At 41.9% G+C, this 16,035-nt stretch overlaps 1 protein-coding gene across 1 annotated transcript; it reads right to left on the bottom strand.

The window, feature by feature from the left end:
• Positions 1-7,015: 7,015 nt before the first annotated feature.
• On the bottom strand, positions 7,016-7,951 carry LOC116638831 (olfactory receptor 4D9). The gene has a single exon (XM_032414967.1). The coding sequence runs from the start codon at positions 7,949-7,951 to the stop codon at positions 7,016-7,018; it is 936 nt and encodes a 311-aa protein (XP_032270858.1).
• Between the last annotated feature and the right edge of the window lie 8,084 nt (positions 7,952-16,035).

Below are 16,035 nucleotides of genomic sequence, written 5' to 3'. Positions count from 1 at the left end.
ACAACTGCTCCTTCACTTTCCGTTCTCTTTCCTTTGAAGCCCAAGCCACAAACGCTAATTTTCTAGGCTTTCTGCCAATGATCTATCGACCCATCAATAAGTCTCAGAGAATTTCATTGCCTTCAAACCTTTTCGTTTTTAAAAGGGCCAGACATTTTCTTCAAAGTTTTTTTTTAAATATCTTAAAAATAAAATGATCAGAACACATGCAGTGTTTTAGAGAATGCACGGAGGATTTTGTTTTGTTTTATTTTGAATTATGGCAAGGAGTAATGTGCAGAGGAAAGACAGGAGCTTTGGTGCCTTCACGGAGCAGCGGTGGAATCTTTAAAGGCAGTGAACTCCAGGAGGGTCAGTCTGTTCATCGGTGAAACGGGATCATTTGCTGCCCTAAGTCCTTTTGAAAGTAGCCGAGGTCTGCACAGCAGACAACAATATTAAGTGGACCCACTGATCTGGGTGATTTCTAGGCATTTGGAGCTTTAATGCTGAATAGTTTTAAATAATACTGCCTCAATTACCATATGACTAGTCAAGACTGTGTGTTCTGCCCACTGCCTACCAACAGTTAAATCCCAATTAACCTCAGATTGTTTCTTGATATTTAACTGTAAGCTGACTGGTGGCGCCAAGAAAAATTGCTGACATCAAGAATTCCCAGGGACAGTGGGTCGTAGCGGCCGAGAGAATGGACTTTGAAACCCATGTACGGGGCGCCTGGGTGGCTCAGTCGTTAAGCGTCTGCCTTCGGCTCGGGTCATGATCCCAGGGTCCTGGGATCGAGCCCCACATCGGGCTCCCTGCTCAGCGGGAAGCCTGCTTTTCCGTCTCCCACTCCCCCTGCTTGTGTTCCCTCTCTCGCTGTGTCTCTATCAAATAAATAAATAAAATCTTTGAAAAAAAAAAAAAAAAAAGAAACCCACGTGCATGAGGTTCTGTGCAGACATTAGTCACGAATGTGACCAAGTCAACAAAATCACCACGAAATACCCCAAACGGTGCTCTTTTGTGCACAAAAGGAATGTGCAACTAGGAACATTAAATGTGGAGAATGGGAGGATGAAAGAGAGCACCTGTGTGTGGATGTGAGTGTTTGGAACAAAAAAGAAGAAATAAAACGGACAAGTGTAGTTTATATGTTGGCTTTTGTTTTTGTTTTTGGCAAGAACAAACTCAAGGTCCCAAAGCGCTTCTTCAGAAACATGTCTGGGTAGAGCCGTCTTAATAAAGCAGGCTTACTGAGTGGCACAGAATCCCCAGCCTGAGGGAACCCCCAGCCCCATTGTCCAGCACGCCTTGCCACCCCGTCTCTTTACAACTGATTTCCCTGTATGCTCTTCAAGTCACCTTCCTCATAGCGAAGAATGAGTTCCTCTTCTCGGCATCGCTAGAGTTTCTTTTTTTTTTTTAAGAAGAGGTAAATTTTATCATATATATATATATTTACAGATTTTATTTATTTGTCAGAGAGAGAGAGAGAGAGCACAAGCAGGGGGAGCTGCAGGCAGAGGGAGAAGCAGGCTCCCTGCTGAGCAAGGAGCCGGACTCAGGACTCGATCCCAGGACCCCGGGATCATGACCTGAGCCGAAGGCAGACACCCAACTGACTGAGCCACCCAGGTGTCCCATCACTACAGTTTCTAGCTTTAATATACATAACAATATACAGGAGCATTATTAATATTCAAAACACTTCTGTAATTCACAGTGGTATTTCAAAATTGGCTGTGCATGGGCCCATATGCACAGACACACAATCAGACACACGAGCACACACCAAAGAGCCCTCATAACGAAATGACCTCATTAAAGGTCCCAAACTCGAATCCTACCTGTTAGAAGTAGAGCTGACCTTAGGAGACACTAATTGTCAAGGAATATTCTCCTTTAAGGCAGACATGCATCTGAGGGTTGGTTGGGTCAGGATCTTCTTTCCTCCTGTCAGAGGCAAAGGGCAGCTCCAGGAATCGCCTCTGCGTGGTCCTACCACAGTCCTATCACGCTGCCCTGTGGTGCCCCTGACATGAGTACCGGTCTCTCAGCCCCAGACCCGACAGAAGCTCACCACAGGGAATTATTTTTGGATGTGACTACTAACTCGAGTAGCCAGACTTTCCTTTTGGGAGGAAGCTCCCTTGAGTGTTATTAAGAAGTCATGCAGTGAAGGACACACTTTGTTGAAGTTTTCCTAATGTAGGGGAGGAGATGAATCCTCTTAGAGGCTTAGAGCCCAGATATCTTTGCCTGAAGGAAGGGCTCACAGGGGACCAACAGGAGTCGGCTTCCTTAAGAAGTAGGAACTCAGGGATAATGAACAGAACTCCCAGTAGAGTGTGTTTCAGACCATTCCTATTTTTGTTTTCTTTCTAGGCAGGTGGTTTGCTTGTTGTCCTATTGATATACATAATCAGAAGCATCATAAAGATTGGGAAATGCATTTTCTCCTGTTTCCCACCAAAATTCTCATATGAAGAGGAAATATAAGCAGATAGAAGATATGTTAGTACTATTCATTCATCAAATATCTAATTGCAAAATACTTATTGAGCATCTACCATGTTCCAGGCCCTGTGATTCCAGAGGTCCTAAAAGCAGAGTTGCATGTTGCTTCTCATGTCATTCCCTCTATCATTTTTGAAACTTTGTCTCTCACCATAGATCTACGGATGGTCTCACTTGGATATTGTATACCTCCAACTGAAAATATCTCTAGTAGGGGTGCCTGGCTGGTTGAGTTGGTAGAGCATGTGACTCTTGATCTTGGGGTTGTGAGTTCAAGGCCCATGTTGGGTGTAGAGATTACTTAAAAATAAAATCTTTTTAAAAAGTTGATCTGAGGGGTGCCTGCCTGGCTCATTTAGAGAAGTATGTGACTCTTGATTTCAGGGTCAGTGAATTTGAGCCTTGTATTGGGTGTAGAGATTACTTAAATACATAAACAAAAAAAAAACTTAAAAAATTAAAAAGTTGATCTGATCTGATCATTTGATCTGATCATTGTTATTAATATAATTGATCTGATCATTGTTATTAATAAATAAATTCTTCTCTTGCTGTAGCTGGCACTATTATTCTGCTTGTCACAAGGGCTCAGTAGCTCTGAATCACCTCTGACATTCCTCACTACCCATTTTTTTTTTGTCTTTTGTAACCTTGTCTGAGTAAATTAATTTTAGGTTTCTTTCATAATTTGCAATAGTTTTTCATAATTTACTTCTAGAACTTGTCAGTCTGGGCCCTGATATTCATACTCTTGTGCAATTCCCTCCTCTTGTGTGTGGACTGAATTTAGTGACTTGCTTCTAATGAATAGAGTACAGCAAAAGTGATGTCACTTCCAAGATTAGGCTATAAAAGACTGACTTCTATCTTGCTGCGCACTCTTTTGCCTTGATTGCTCACTCTGATGAAGTAAGCTGCCATGTTGGAGAGGTCCACATGGCAAGGACCTGAGGATGACCTCCAGCCAACAGCCAGCAGCGAACTGAAGCCCTCATTCTAATAGCTCATGGTTCTGGCCAGCAATCATGTGAGTGAGCTTGGAAGCAGATCCTTTCCCACTTGAACCTCAAAATGAGACAACAGCTCCCAGCTGACACATGGACTATCACCTTGTGAGAGACCCTGAAGCAGAAGATTTAGCTAAGCCATGCCTGGTTCCCAACACACACAAACTGTGTTGTTTTAAGCCACTAAAGTTTGGGGTAATATGTTAGGGAGTAAGAGATTACTAACATAGTACTGAACTGATAGTCTTCTTTATTGAATAAGAGGTATGTTGACAACTCTTTCAAACTTAGGAGTGTTTGAGTTTTTTGAGTTTCTCAAAGAAGTCCAGAATGGCAGGATCACTCTTAAACCAGCTGGTTTACATATATAGATATGTTTACTTGCTTAAAAAATACTGTGGGAATTTAAAATCAACTTTCCTTATATAGAAAAAAGTCACAGGTGGTAGGACCAAGCATATGTGACCTGTGTAGGATAAGCTAGAATCAGTTTATATATAATAGTTACCTAAGGACATGTCTCTACCTGGAGAAAAATATAGATTAATCCAAGTAATTATGTGATGTCTTATTGCAAGAGAAGTAAATTTAATGGTGTTTTCATGAATTCAATTGCTTTTCCTCACTGTGTTTGATTGGGTTGTTTTGCATGTGTAAACAGTCCAAGGGGAACTTCATGGGCACCTTTTGCTGGGTTGCTGTCATTTGTAGTGTTTTGTACTGGGGAACATAAACTCTGATTGTACACATCTTTGGTTACTTAAAATTCCACCTAGTCACAAAGGTTTTGCTCAAGGTAAAGTCAACATAGAAGTAGGGGAAAAAAAAAGAGGTGTCGTTGTGAAAAGTACATAAGATCTGGAGAACCATGATACCAGAGCAAAGAAGGAACCAGGTAATAAATGGTCATCTGGTCTGCAGATGGATCTAGCCTAAGATAAATTTATGTCTTTATTAGAATTTTAATGCTTGGGGAAGCATGTCTAATACTAGAAAATGATGCAGAACATTTTTGAGTGGTGGGAATAGAACAGAACATAGGAAAGGACAATCAACAAAGAAGAAGACACTCATCTCTGTAGGAGCTTCTAAATGCATTAATAAATGTTTGTTTACAATTAGCCAATGGTAACTATGGGGATAAGTAAGGGTTGTCTTCTCTAAGGGTGTCTACCAGGCCAATCTTCTTTGGGCACTTAACTCCAGTGTTTTAGCTTTTGGGACCTGACGTTCTAGTTTACTGTCACTCTAATTCCCAGGATTACCTTTACCTTGATCACCTTCCCCTTCCTTTAAATTAAATTTCCTTTCCCCAAATTTCCTCCATTTCGATTTGGTTCCCTGTGCATTCCAAGGGTCCAGCAGTACTTCCAGCACGTCTACACATTAAGAGAATCCTTTTAGAGGCAAAGTCCTAGTCTTTGTAATCTAATCCAATTGTGATTTCTTAGCAATGAATCATAGGTGTGGAAGAGATCATTAGAGTTCACCATTTTTCTTTTTTTTCTTTTTTAAAGATTTTATTTATTTTTTGACAGAGAGAGAGACAGCGAGAGAGGGAACACAGCAGGGGGAGTGGGAGAGGAGAAGCAGGCTTCCCTCTGCGCAGGGACCCTGATACGGGGCTCGATCCCAGGGATCATGACCTGAGCCGAAGGCAGACGCTTAAAGACTGAGCCACCTAGTTGTCGCTAGAGTTCACCATTTTTCATGTTCTCCTTTTCTTTCTGGGAATAGAGCTGGATTACATTCTCCAGATTCCCTTGCAGTGAATTGGGATTATATGACCAAGGGCTGGTCAATGGAATATGATCAGAAGTGGAACATACCACTCTCAGGACTGGCCAATAATGACCCTTCCCCTCTCCCCATAATTCTTCACTTTTTTTTTTTTTAAGATTTATTTATTTATTTGAGAGAGAGAGAGAAAGCGTGAGCGCATGCGTGCCCGTGAGTTGGGGGGTGGGCAGAGGGAGAGGGAAAGGGGAAGCAGACTCCCTGCTGAGCATGGAGCCCCACCCGGGGCTCAATCTCATGACCTTGAGATCACAACCCCAGTTGTGACACCCAACCGAGCCACCCAGGTGTCCCCTGCCCCCCATGATTCTTAATCCTCTCTCCCTTTCTCCATTTGCTGGATGAATGGAGAGACTCTAAGGACCTTGAGAAATGTGGAGCCCAAGGTGGAAGAAGCCTGTCTCTCTAAATGATGCATGGAACAACTCTTTCTAAAGACCAGCGTTGGCCTGTGCCATGAGCAGGAAATAAATTTTTACTCCAGTTATTAAGTACTTTGGTTTTGGGTGTTTTTGTCACAGCATTTGATCTACTCTGATTAACAGATGAGTGCCAGTTTCTGTGGCTTGAGCTTTATCATGAAGAGAGACATAGTCTAGTAAAATCAGTAGATCCCAGCAAAACATCAGTTGGATTGTTAGGTAAGCCTTCTCCTAGTATCCTTCTCATCCCTTTCATTACAAAGACTAGCAAATTCCCAGATTCAATGATTAAGCCTTCATGCTTTTTATGACCTTTCATGCTTTCTTTACCTTTTAATGGATTGAGTGGAAAGTGTTAAAAAGTTGTGGGGTCCCTATGTGCAGAAACAATAAGGAATTTGGGCCTGACTCATCTGTGATTGGGATAATCCTACTACACAATGAGGAGTCAGTTTCTTCACCAGGTGAGTGCTTAGCATCTCTATTTGCTTAAGCCTTGCACAGATCCAGGTGAGCTGTCCACAGCCTTTACCCATCACTGTTATTTCTTGATGAATGCTCCCACTCACAGCATTACCTCCTTCTGTCTAGGAGGAAACCATGGCTTTGAAGTGATCTGAGGATCCTCTCTTCCCAACAGAAATCATGGATTTGCATTGCTTAAGGGACCACAAATGGAGTTCTGCTTTCCTGACTTTCCTTGTAAACGTCAATTAGTGGTATTCACTCCATGAGTGCACTACTTCATGGCTACATTGAACTCACTGTTGCACAAACGTGGCATATTCTTACACCAGTCTCTCCATTTGTAATACTGATTTCTTTTCCTGGGTTGTGTTTCTCTGTCTCTTCCCCTTGAAAAGGTCTACTCACTGTAAAATGCCTTTTGAAGCTCTCAGGTAAAGTGCCTACAATATTTCCACAGCACTTTGCTCATATCTTCATTAGAGCATTTTGGAGTGTGGCTCTAAGAAAGTGACTATATTTAATCTTTTTGCAGCAGTCTGAGTCCTAGCACTGTCAAGCACATACTGTGTGTTCTGTAAAATATTTGCCAAATGAATAATTAAAAGTGAGTAATGGAAGTGATGAATGAGCTTCACCTTAAAGCAGTGTCACCTAGAGGTCCTTAGCACATACTATACTACAGAACCAACGTCTTTGGGGACTCCATGATATCCATAGATGCCCCTTTGTTTTTGGCATTAAAGTGATGTCTTCCCATTTTGAGAAAGTGAAGTTTAATGTCTATATTTACCTTTGGGAGCTATCTCATTCTTACAGAATTTAAATCCTTTCTGAATGCCCTAGTCGTTTCTTTAGTCTCCTCATGGCTGACTTCATTTCCTGATTCCTCAGGGTGTAAATCATTGGATTGAGCAAAGGGGAAATGACAGTGAAGGTGACAGAAATGGCTTTATCTGTGGGGAGGGCGGTGAAGGGCCGGGCGTAGACATAGATGCAGGGCACAAAGTGCAGGGTCACCACAGTGATGTGGGAGGTGCAGGTGGAGATGGCTTTCCTCCTGCCCTCCCCAGCATGAGACCTCAGCATCGCCAGGATGACTGTATAAGATATGAGGAGAAAGAAGAAAATAAACCAACTGACCAATCCATTATTGGAAATCATCAGGAGCTCCAGAGTGAAGGTGTCAGTGCAGGCAAGTTTGAGGACCTGCGGGACATCACAGTAGAAAGTGTCAAGAACATTTGGTCCACAGAAGGGGAGGGGCAGCAACAGGGAAACCTGCACAATGGAGTGGACAAAGCCCCCCACCCAGGAGGCCAGCACCAGGCTAGTACATCGTCCCTTACTCATGATAGTCATATAGTGAAGGGGTCTTGAGATAGCTACATAGCGATCAAAGGCCATCACAGAGAGAGAAAAAACATCTGCTCCTCCCAGAAGGTGGAAGAAGAACATTTGAGTGACACAGCCATTGAAGGAGATGGTTTTTCTCTTTGATAGAAGATCCACCAGGACCTTGGGAGCAGTGATGGAGGAAAAGCAGATGTCCAAGATAGAGAGATTGCGGAGCAGGAAGTACATGGGGGTATGAAGGTGAGCCTCACAGGTCACAGTGACCATGATGAGGAGGTTTCCCAGCAGAGTTGTCATATACACTATAAACAAGAAGACAAACAAGACCCAACTCAGCTCTTGAGACTGGGTAATACCCAGGAAAATAAATTCTTTCACTCTGGTATAATTTTCCTGATCCATTGGGTCACAGATCCTTTTCAAGTATATGTTTGGAAGAAATAACAAAGCAGTTAAAGAATGTGTTATAAAATCTTCTGTTGTCTTTTCTGTCTCTTGACTCTTGGTGTTTGCCTTGAGAGGAAGCTCTTTTCCTATGCATGTGCTGTGCCTGCAATTCAGCATGCCACCAGTAGGTGGAAGATAATCCGGGCTTTTACTCAGTCATCCAAGCAGATAGGTTCTATCACAGGGGTCACTGAAATACAGGTGACAGGTCTGTGAAGTTATTCAATTGTGCTTTTACTATACAATCTGACACTTAAAATAATAAATAATAAGCATAAATTCAACTACATGAAGAATTTTGTTCACAAACTACATCATCACAAGAATTAAAAGATAACCCACAAATGGGGTGAGGTATTTACAATATGTATATCTGAAAAAATATTCATGTCTAGAATATATAAAAAAGTCTACAAATCAGGAACAAAAAAGATGACAACTGGATCAGAAAATGGCAAAGATATGAACCAAAACTGCACAAACGAGAATATCCAAGTGCCAGTTCAACTCTGTTAGTTATCAGGGAAATGCAAATTAAAATGACAGGAAGAAACTAGTACATACACACCAACATGGCCAAATTGAAAATGATGAGAAATACCAAGTGCTGGTGAAGATGCGGAACAACTGGAATGCTCATACACTGCAGAAGGGCGTGTGAGATTGGCAGGGCCTCTTTACTGTCAGGTTATATCTGCTCATGCTGTATACGTATTGCAGAGGATGGAGATACAAACATAAGAACATCCATTCCACTCCTAGGAAATCTGTACACATGTCACATGCACCACAAGACATATCCTACAATGTTCATAGCAGTGCTATTTGTAATTGCTTCAAATTGGAGAAAGACACAAATGCCCATCAACAGCAGGAAAGACAAATAGTGTTAAATCCACCCAGTACATCAGTGGGAATGATCTACACTATGTTTAATAGTATAAATGAACCTCATTGTGTTTATAACATGGAGCCAGATAATCCAGGCACAAAGGAGCGCACACTCTCTTATTTTGTTCATAAAAAGGATGAAAAGATACAAAACTAAAGGAAACACGAAGGAGGTTTCTGAGGTGCTGATGATGTTGTTTCTTGATCAGGGTGATTGTTACAAAGGCGTATCAGCGTGTGTGAAAATTCATCAGGCCATACACTCATGGGCATTTTCTGTATGTATGTATATTATACTTCCATAAAATGTAGAACATAATGAACATGTGGTGATTGTAACATTTTTTTTTACTTTTTATTTTTTTATATATATATATTTTTTAAAGATTTTATTTATTTATTTGACAGAGAGAGAGAGCACAAGTAGGCAGAGTGGCAGGCAGATGGAGAGGGAGAAGCAGGCTCTCCACTGGGCAGGGACCCGGATGTGGGGCTCGATCCCAAGACCCCAGGATCACGACCTGAGCCGAAGGCAGCCGCTCAATGGACTGAGCCACCCAGGCGCCCCTGATTGTAACATTTTAATCTCATGCCTAAGAATGAATTTCATTGAGGGGCGCCTGGGTAACTCAGTCGTTAAGCATCTGCCTTCAGCTCAGGTCATGATCCCGAGGTCCTGGGATCGAAACCCACATCGGGCTCCTGGCTCAGCGGGAAGCCTGCTTCTCCCTCTCCCACTCCCCCTGCTTGTGTTCCCTCTCTCGCTGTCTCTCTCTCTGTCAAATAAATAAATAAAATCTTAAAAAAAAAGATGAATTTCATTGAAAGTGACACTAAATGGACTACGCACTTTCCTAATGGTTACTTTTAGAGTTTTGTAGTTGTAGCCTTTACCGGCTACAACCTGAGGGTTGCCTTCTTATTTTTCTCCCACTTAGGGACTTTAGGTCCTCCCAAATCCTAGTATTACGCAGGCTGCCCTGTAGTTCTTTCTCTGATTCTAGTTTTAATTTCTGCATTTCTTCTTTATTTTGCTCTTCTAATCTTAGGGGAAAAAAAATCCTTAACTGACCACGGTTCCCCATGTAGTACTCTCCTTTTTGCTCCCACAGAAACATAAGAGCTCCCTCCCCGTTCCATTATCATTTGTTCCGATTCAGCTCAGTCTCCCTGTCTTGGGGGTTTAGTAACGACATGGAGTGACAAGAATAAATGTTCAGAATAATGACTGCAGGAGACTTCAGGTCTCTAGGATGCCAGAATTAAGAATTCCCCTTACTATACTCACCATGGCTAGAAGGTGGAGAAATCATTTCAGAAGGAGTCTGATCAGTCTGGACTGCAGAAACATATTTTAATGGATGACAGCAATCCACTCTAGAATCTTTCTTTTGGATACTGGAATAATAAGTTAATAGGTTTCAAATCTTTTGTTCTGGACACTACTGCAATAAACCTAAGAGCTTTCTGTGCCTCCTGTCCTCTCCCTCCCTCCCTTCTTTCTCTCTCCTGTTTTTCTTTACCATATCCATTTTCTTTATTTTCTTCCTTATATACCATTTCCATGACTGTATTAGGATTGTCCTAATCTATACATATATACATATAATATGTACAGTCGGTTAAGCGTCTGCCTTTGGCTCAGGTCACGATCCTAGGGTCCTGGAATCGAGTCCCACACCAGGCTCCCTGCTCAGCAGGGAGTCTGCTTCTCCCTCTCCCCTCTGCCTTTTGCTCCCCTTGCTTGTGCTCTCTCTCTCCTTCTCTGTAAAATAAATAAAATCTTTAAAAAATTAAAAAAATATATAATATGTACATATAATGCACCTATATGTGCCTACATATATACATAAAAGTAGAATTATTATGAGGAATTGGCTCACAGTATTATGGAGGCTGAGAAGTCCCACGACCTGCTGTCTGTAAGCTGCAGACCCAGGAAAGCTATTGGTATGATTCAGTCCTAGTCTGATGGCCTGAAAACCAGGGACGCATTGGTATAAATGATGAGATGAGATGTTCTGACTCAGGCAGTGAGGCAGGAGAAAGGGGGTGAATTTCTCCTTCCTCCACCTTTTGTCAAACTATTCAGGTCCCCAAAGGATTGGAGGACATCCACCTTAAATGGGAAGGGCAATTCATCTGCCCTACCAAGTCCACTGATTCAAAAACTAATCTCATCAGGAAACACTCTCACAGATACACCCAGAAATAATGTTTAATCTGGGCACCCTGTGGCCAGTCAAGCTGACATATAAAATTAACCATTATGATGACAGTCAGGTGATTTTTTTTTGAAAGAGAGAGAGTGCACACGCCAGTGATGGGGGGAGGGGCAGAGGGAGAGGAAGAGGGAGAATCTTAAGCAGGCTCCATGACCAGTGGGGAGCCCGACTTGGGGCTCGATCTCATGACTCTGAGATTATGACCTGAGCTGAAATCAAGAGTCAGATGCTTAATCAACTGAGTCACCCAGGTGCCCCTGAGATGATCTTTTTGAGAGAAAGCTAACTCAAATATCTGTCCTTTCTTTACAAAGTTTACAGTGAAAACAGTAAGAGTGTTGTAGCTTGTGCAATCAGTGGAAAGAAAAGTGAGGAGCTACAAAATCATGGGGGATGTACACAAAAACCAGTCCCATTTGGGCACATAATGTTTGTAAACCCTGTCTACGAGCCCAGATGAATAGTATCGTCCCACACGTGCATTTGGGATACACATGGGTGGATCATCTGGAACACTTATGCAATTTTGGTTTTACCACTTCTTAGCTGGTATGACCTTTGGCAAGTTACTTACTAACAGTACCAAACTCATGATAAATATATAAGATTCATAGGGCATGGCTTAGAGTTATTTCTTAGCCTGCACCATTATAATTTATCTGCAACATGATGATAATAAGACCTACCTCATATGCAGGATCCTTCTAAGAAGGAGGTGAGATTATATATCTGTTTTGGAAGCAGCTGAGGAAGCTGATTCTGCCAGCCAGCTGCTCCGTGTCACTAGCCTCAGGTGACAGCTTCTTCCTTACACAAGCCAGGTCCATCTGTGGGGGCTTGTCTGAGAGTGGCTCATCTTGCTATTGGTTCAAAGCCCTCTTCCCAACATTTCGGGGTAAATTTAAAATGCAGTCTCTCCTTTAGTAATATTTTTATTTTTTGCTTAGGGATTTGAGCTAAGACTATGTTCAAAAAAATTCAGAATATTGTATTACATATCTGCTTAAAAACACCAATACATTTATTTTTGTATGCAGTTGTAAATATAGGTATTCATAGAAAAAACCAACCCTCAATTGGAAAGGTAGTCATCTGGGTTATCAGGCTCTGCGGGCAGGGAAGGGTGGTGGGGGTGGTGGGGGTCCATGCAACTTTCAAGATGTCAGCATTATGGAAATGTGAGCAGAATAATGGAGCTCTACTCTGCTTATTTTTTGCTTGCTTTTTTATTTTTATTTTTATTTTTTTATTTTTAATTTTTTTATTGTTATGTTAATCCCCATACATTACATCATTAGTTTTAGATGTAGTGTTCCATGATTCATTGTTTGTGCATAACACCCAGTGCTCCATGCAGAACGTGCCCTCCTCAATACCCATCACCAGGCTAACCCATCCTCCCACCCCCCTTTGCTTGCTTTTTTAAATAAAGATTTTATTTATTTATTTGACAGAGAGAGAGTGAGTACAAGCAGGGGGAGAGGCAGAGGCAGAGGGAGAAGCAGGCTTCCCGCTGAGCAGGGAGCCTGATGTGGGACTCGATCCCAGGACCCCGGGATCATGACCTGAGCCGAAGGCAGATGCTTAACCGACTGAGCCACCCAGGCGCCCCTAGTTTTTGCTTGCTTTCAGTGAACATTTATAGAGAGATTCTTAGGTGCTATACCAACTGCTTCATTTTATCGCTTCCCAAACCTATTGTACCTACGTGAAATAGATATTATCTTGATTTCGCAAATGAGGACCCTGAGGCACAGAAAATTAAGTAACTTGCTCAATGTCTCACGGCTGGTAGAACCATGTCTCAGACTCAGATCCGTCTTATTGCAGACTGACACTCTTAACTACTGCAACTATACCTCTCCCCAGTGGTGATCAGCCCTTCCCAGAAAATGCTGCAAAGAAAAAAATAATCTTTCCAAATCAGGTGAAAGTAGTATGTGGGTGTTAGGAGACTACACACCCTCTCCTATGAGAGGATATCAGAGTGACTGGGAGGGAAAAAAGCAGAGTTTGGAAGAGCAGACTTTGCAGTCTTCAGAGGTACCTTCACCAAGAGCCTGCGTCAATGGCATGCAGAGCTCCCGTGCAAGGTGCAGAAATGAGATCTGAGTAGCATCATCTTAAATATAAACTCCTCTTGGAAATAATGGATCTGGTGGGTTCCAATGGATGCTGTCTTTTTACAAAGAGTGGGAAGGATACTTTGAGAGTATTAGATTATGCATATTGCATTGAAACACATGCATAATACAGAGTGGGGGGTTGGACAAAGAAATACAATCTCACGTGTCTTTGCAAGGTCAAGATACAGAGCACAAGAATTTCTTAGGAGTCACCTCAAAGGAGACCATCCTTAGGAAACAAGCTTGTCAAACATGTTGGACAGACCCTGCAGCCAGAGGGTTACCCTCGTGCCCCAGCTTCCCACTGGGCAAATGCTGCCCCATTCTCTACATGGAGTTAAATCATGTCACGGTTTTCTTTTTCCCAATATTGAAAAACCTCTACTCTTAATTGAATCCCTAAAAGTTTCAGGAGCATGATTCATATTCATTAGCACATGAGGGCATAGATAAGCTAGCCATCAAAACACTTTACTCAAAGCCCCCAAACTTCCATTCCCAGCCAAGAAACATAGTCTGAATTCAGGAATTGTTGTCTTGGTGCTGTTTTTCTGCGGCAGTCACCCTCCTGAGAACTGGGATATTAGCACCTTCTCAACTACCTTCAACACTTTGAACCTCAACATCCCGCCAAGTAGAATATATCACATCCCTGAAGCCAACTCACCTTCTTCTTGTATTCTGTAAGCCCCACTTCCCCTTTTCCTAAGAGTGAAAAAACACCACTTTTATTTGCTTCATTAGAATTTTGGTTTCAACAGGAACATCCTATAGACTTGTAGTATTTCTGAAAAATCAACACTGACAGCTTTTCAGTTTCAGAAGTTCATGCATACCAACACTAACTGACTTCAGTCTCCAAGTGGGAAATTGATCCCCTTATGATGCTCCAACTGCACCTTAGAAGAAGTAGGTTCTGGGGAAATTCAATGTTTAATGGAAAGCCTACCTCAAGGTTAGTGATTTTGTTATTTTCTTCCTTCAGATGGGAAAAGGCAGCCTCAGGGAATCACATCCTACTGACTCTTCATCTTTGCCTTACAGTCTCTCAGCCCCTTCGATTAGTCCCTCAGCCACAAGCCCAATATAGGAATGAGCAAAGGGAATATTGTCGGTTACGAACAAGAAAGCTAAGTGGCCAATTCAGTGGAGTTCCTGTGGGAGTCATTAAAATGTCACCAAGCCCTTTCCCCCTCTCTCCCTCATCTCTTCTCTGCCCCCATCTCACACATAATGCAGAGGTCCCAGTGCACATTCAGGACATACCCTTTTCTCTGGAAGAAGCATATGAGACAGTGCATTATCCTCTTTGGCTCAAGAAGACAGCATTGTGTTCAGTCACACCAAGGACTGTGCAGTCTTCCTCCTGACCAAAATCAATTTGCTTGCAATCAGCTGGGAAATGAAACTTAAGTAAAAGAGTACCAATGGAAAAATTAAAGCCCTGTGGCTACTGTTAGGGCAGCTCTCAGAGACTGGACAGTGTAGATTTATCTGTGCAGTTTCTGTTTAATACAATATGTACATTGTCCCTCTACAATTACTTTATTTTTTATTTTATTTTTTAAAAGCGATTTTATTTTTAAGTAATCTCCACACCCAACGTGGGGCTCAAACTCACAAGGCCAAGATCAAGAGTCACATGCTCTGCCAACTGAGACAGCCAGGCGCACCCCCCGCACCTCATGCATGATCTTTAATCTACCACATGTCCGAGATCCATAGTTCACTTAAAACCTAGGGAGGTAGCACAGTGACAGCTCATCAGTTTAATTACTTCAGCATTATTTTATGTTATTTGGTTTGTGGGTACCCAGAGATGTTTATCACTAATGTGTTTGATTCAGGGAACAATGCAAGAAAGGGTAATTTGAGAGCTATATGTATGCCCAGAGTTTGTTAAATTTTCTATGGTTCTCAGCAGCAGAACTTAAAAAATAATAAAAACCGATTTAAATGGAAAAAATGCAGTCGAAGTTGTGATTTGATGTCATCCAGATAAATGATGTATGTTCGTGTAATCAGATGCTATTGCCTTCCCTTTCCTCTGAATTATCGATCAGGTTATGTTGTACATTTTGAATGGTTTGAAGAGGTGTCAGGAGCAATGGTGTGGCAGAGATTTCTGGGTTCTTGCCCTTTGTGATTATGCTTCTGCAATACAATGATTCAGACCCCATATATCTTTGGTGCTATCCAATTCTGACATAGCGATAACAATCTGATTTGAATGAGTGATCAGAGATACGAAGGAAAGGAAAGGACACATTTGCATGAAATGGACTATAAAATGGCTCCCGGTATGCATCTTTTATAGGCAATTTCATAAAGAAAAGCCTAAAGACTGTTGAGAGCAAAGCTACCTGAGTAATGTAGCAGGACTCTATGAATGGTGACTTGACAAGTATGAATTATTCTTAGAATTTTCATGCTAGAGGAGGTAGGTTAATATTATAAAAAGTCAGAATTGATTGATCAAAGTGACAGGAAATGGCAAACAATTGAGCCAGTTAATGAATGCTTATGGGGCCAGCCCAGATCCTATGACAGCTATAACTAGTCTGTCCTCAACACTCACCCCCTTTGGCTAACTCTCCTTGGGCTCTTTTCTATCCTACTGACTCTGACTTTTTGGTCTGGTCCCTTATCTCACTCTCAAAGCTAGGGTTTATCTTTGACTCATTATCTTCTTTTGATCTGAGACTCTCCTGCATTGTAACTTATCAGCTGCAGGGTGTCTCTTTAAGTTGTATAAATAGCAAGCAAACCTATTGTCATGACAGGAAGCTAGAAGTTT

Source organism: Phoca vitulina, unplaced genomic scaffold, assembly GCF_004348235.1.
Source record: "Phoca vitulina isolate PV1807 unplaced genomic scaffold, GSC_HSeal_1.0 scaffold16, whole genome shotgun sequence".
NCBI lineage: Eukaryota > Metazoa > Chordata > Mammalia > Carnivora > Phocidae > Phoca > Phoca vitulina.
The sequence above is the reverse complement of the archived record's forward strand: the minus strand, read 5'-3'. Positions and strand labels throughout refer to the sequence as shown.

Coding starts and splice junctions, on each gene's coding strand:
- LOC116638831 (XM_032414967.1), bottom strand. CDS start 7,951: ATGGATCAGGAAAATTATACCAGAGTGAAAGAATTTATTTTCCTGGGT.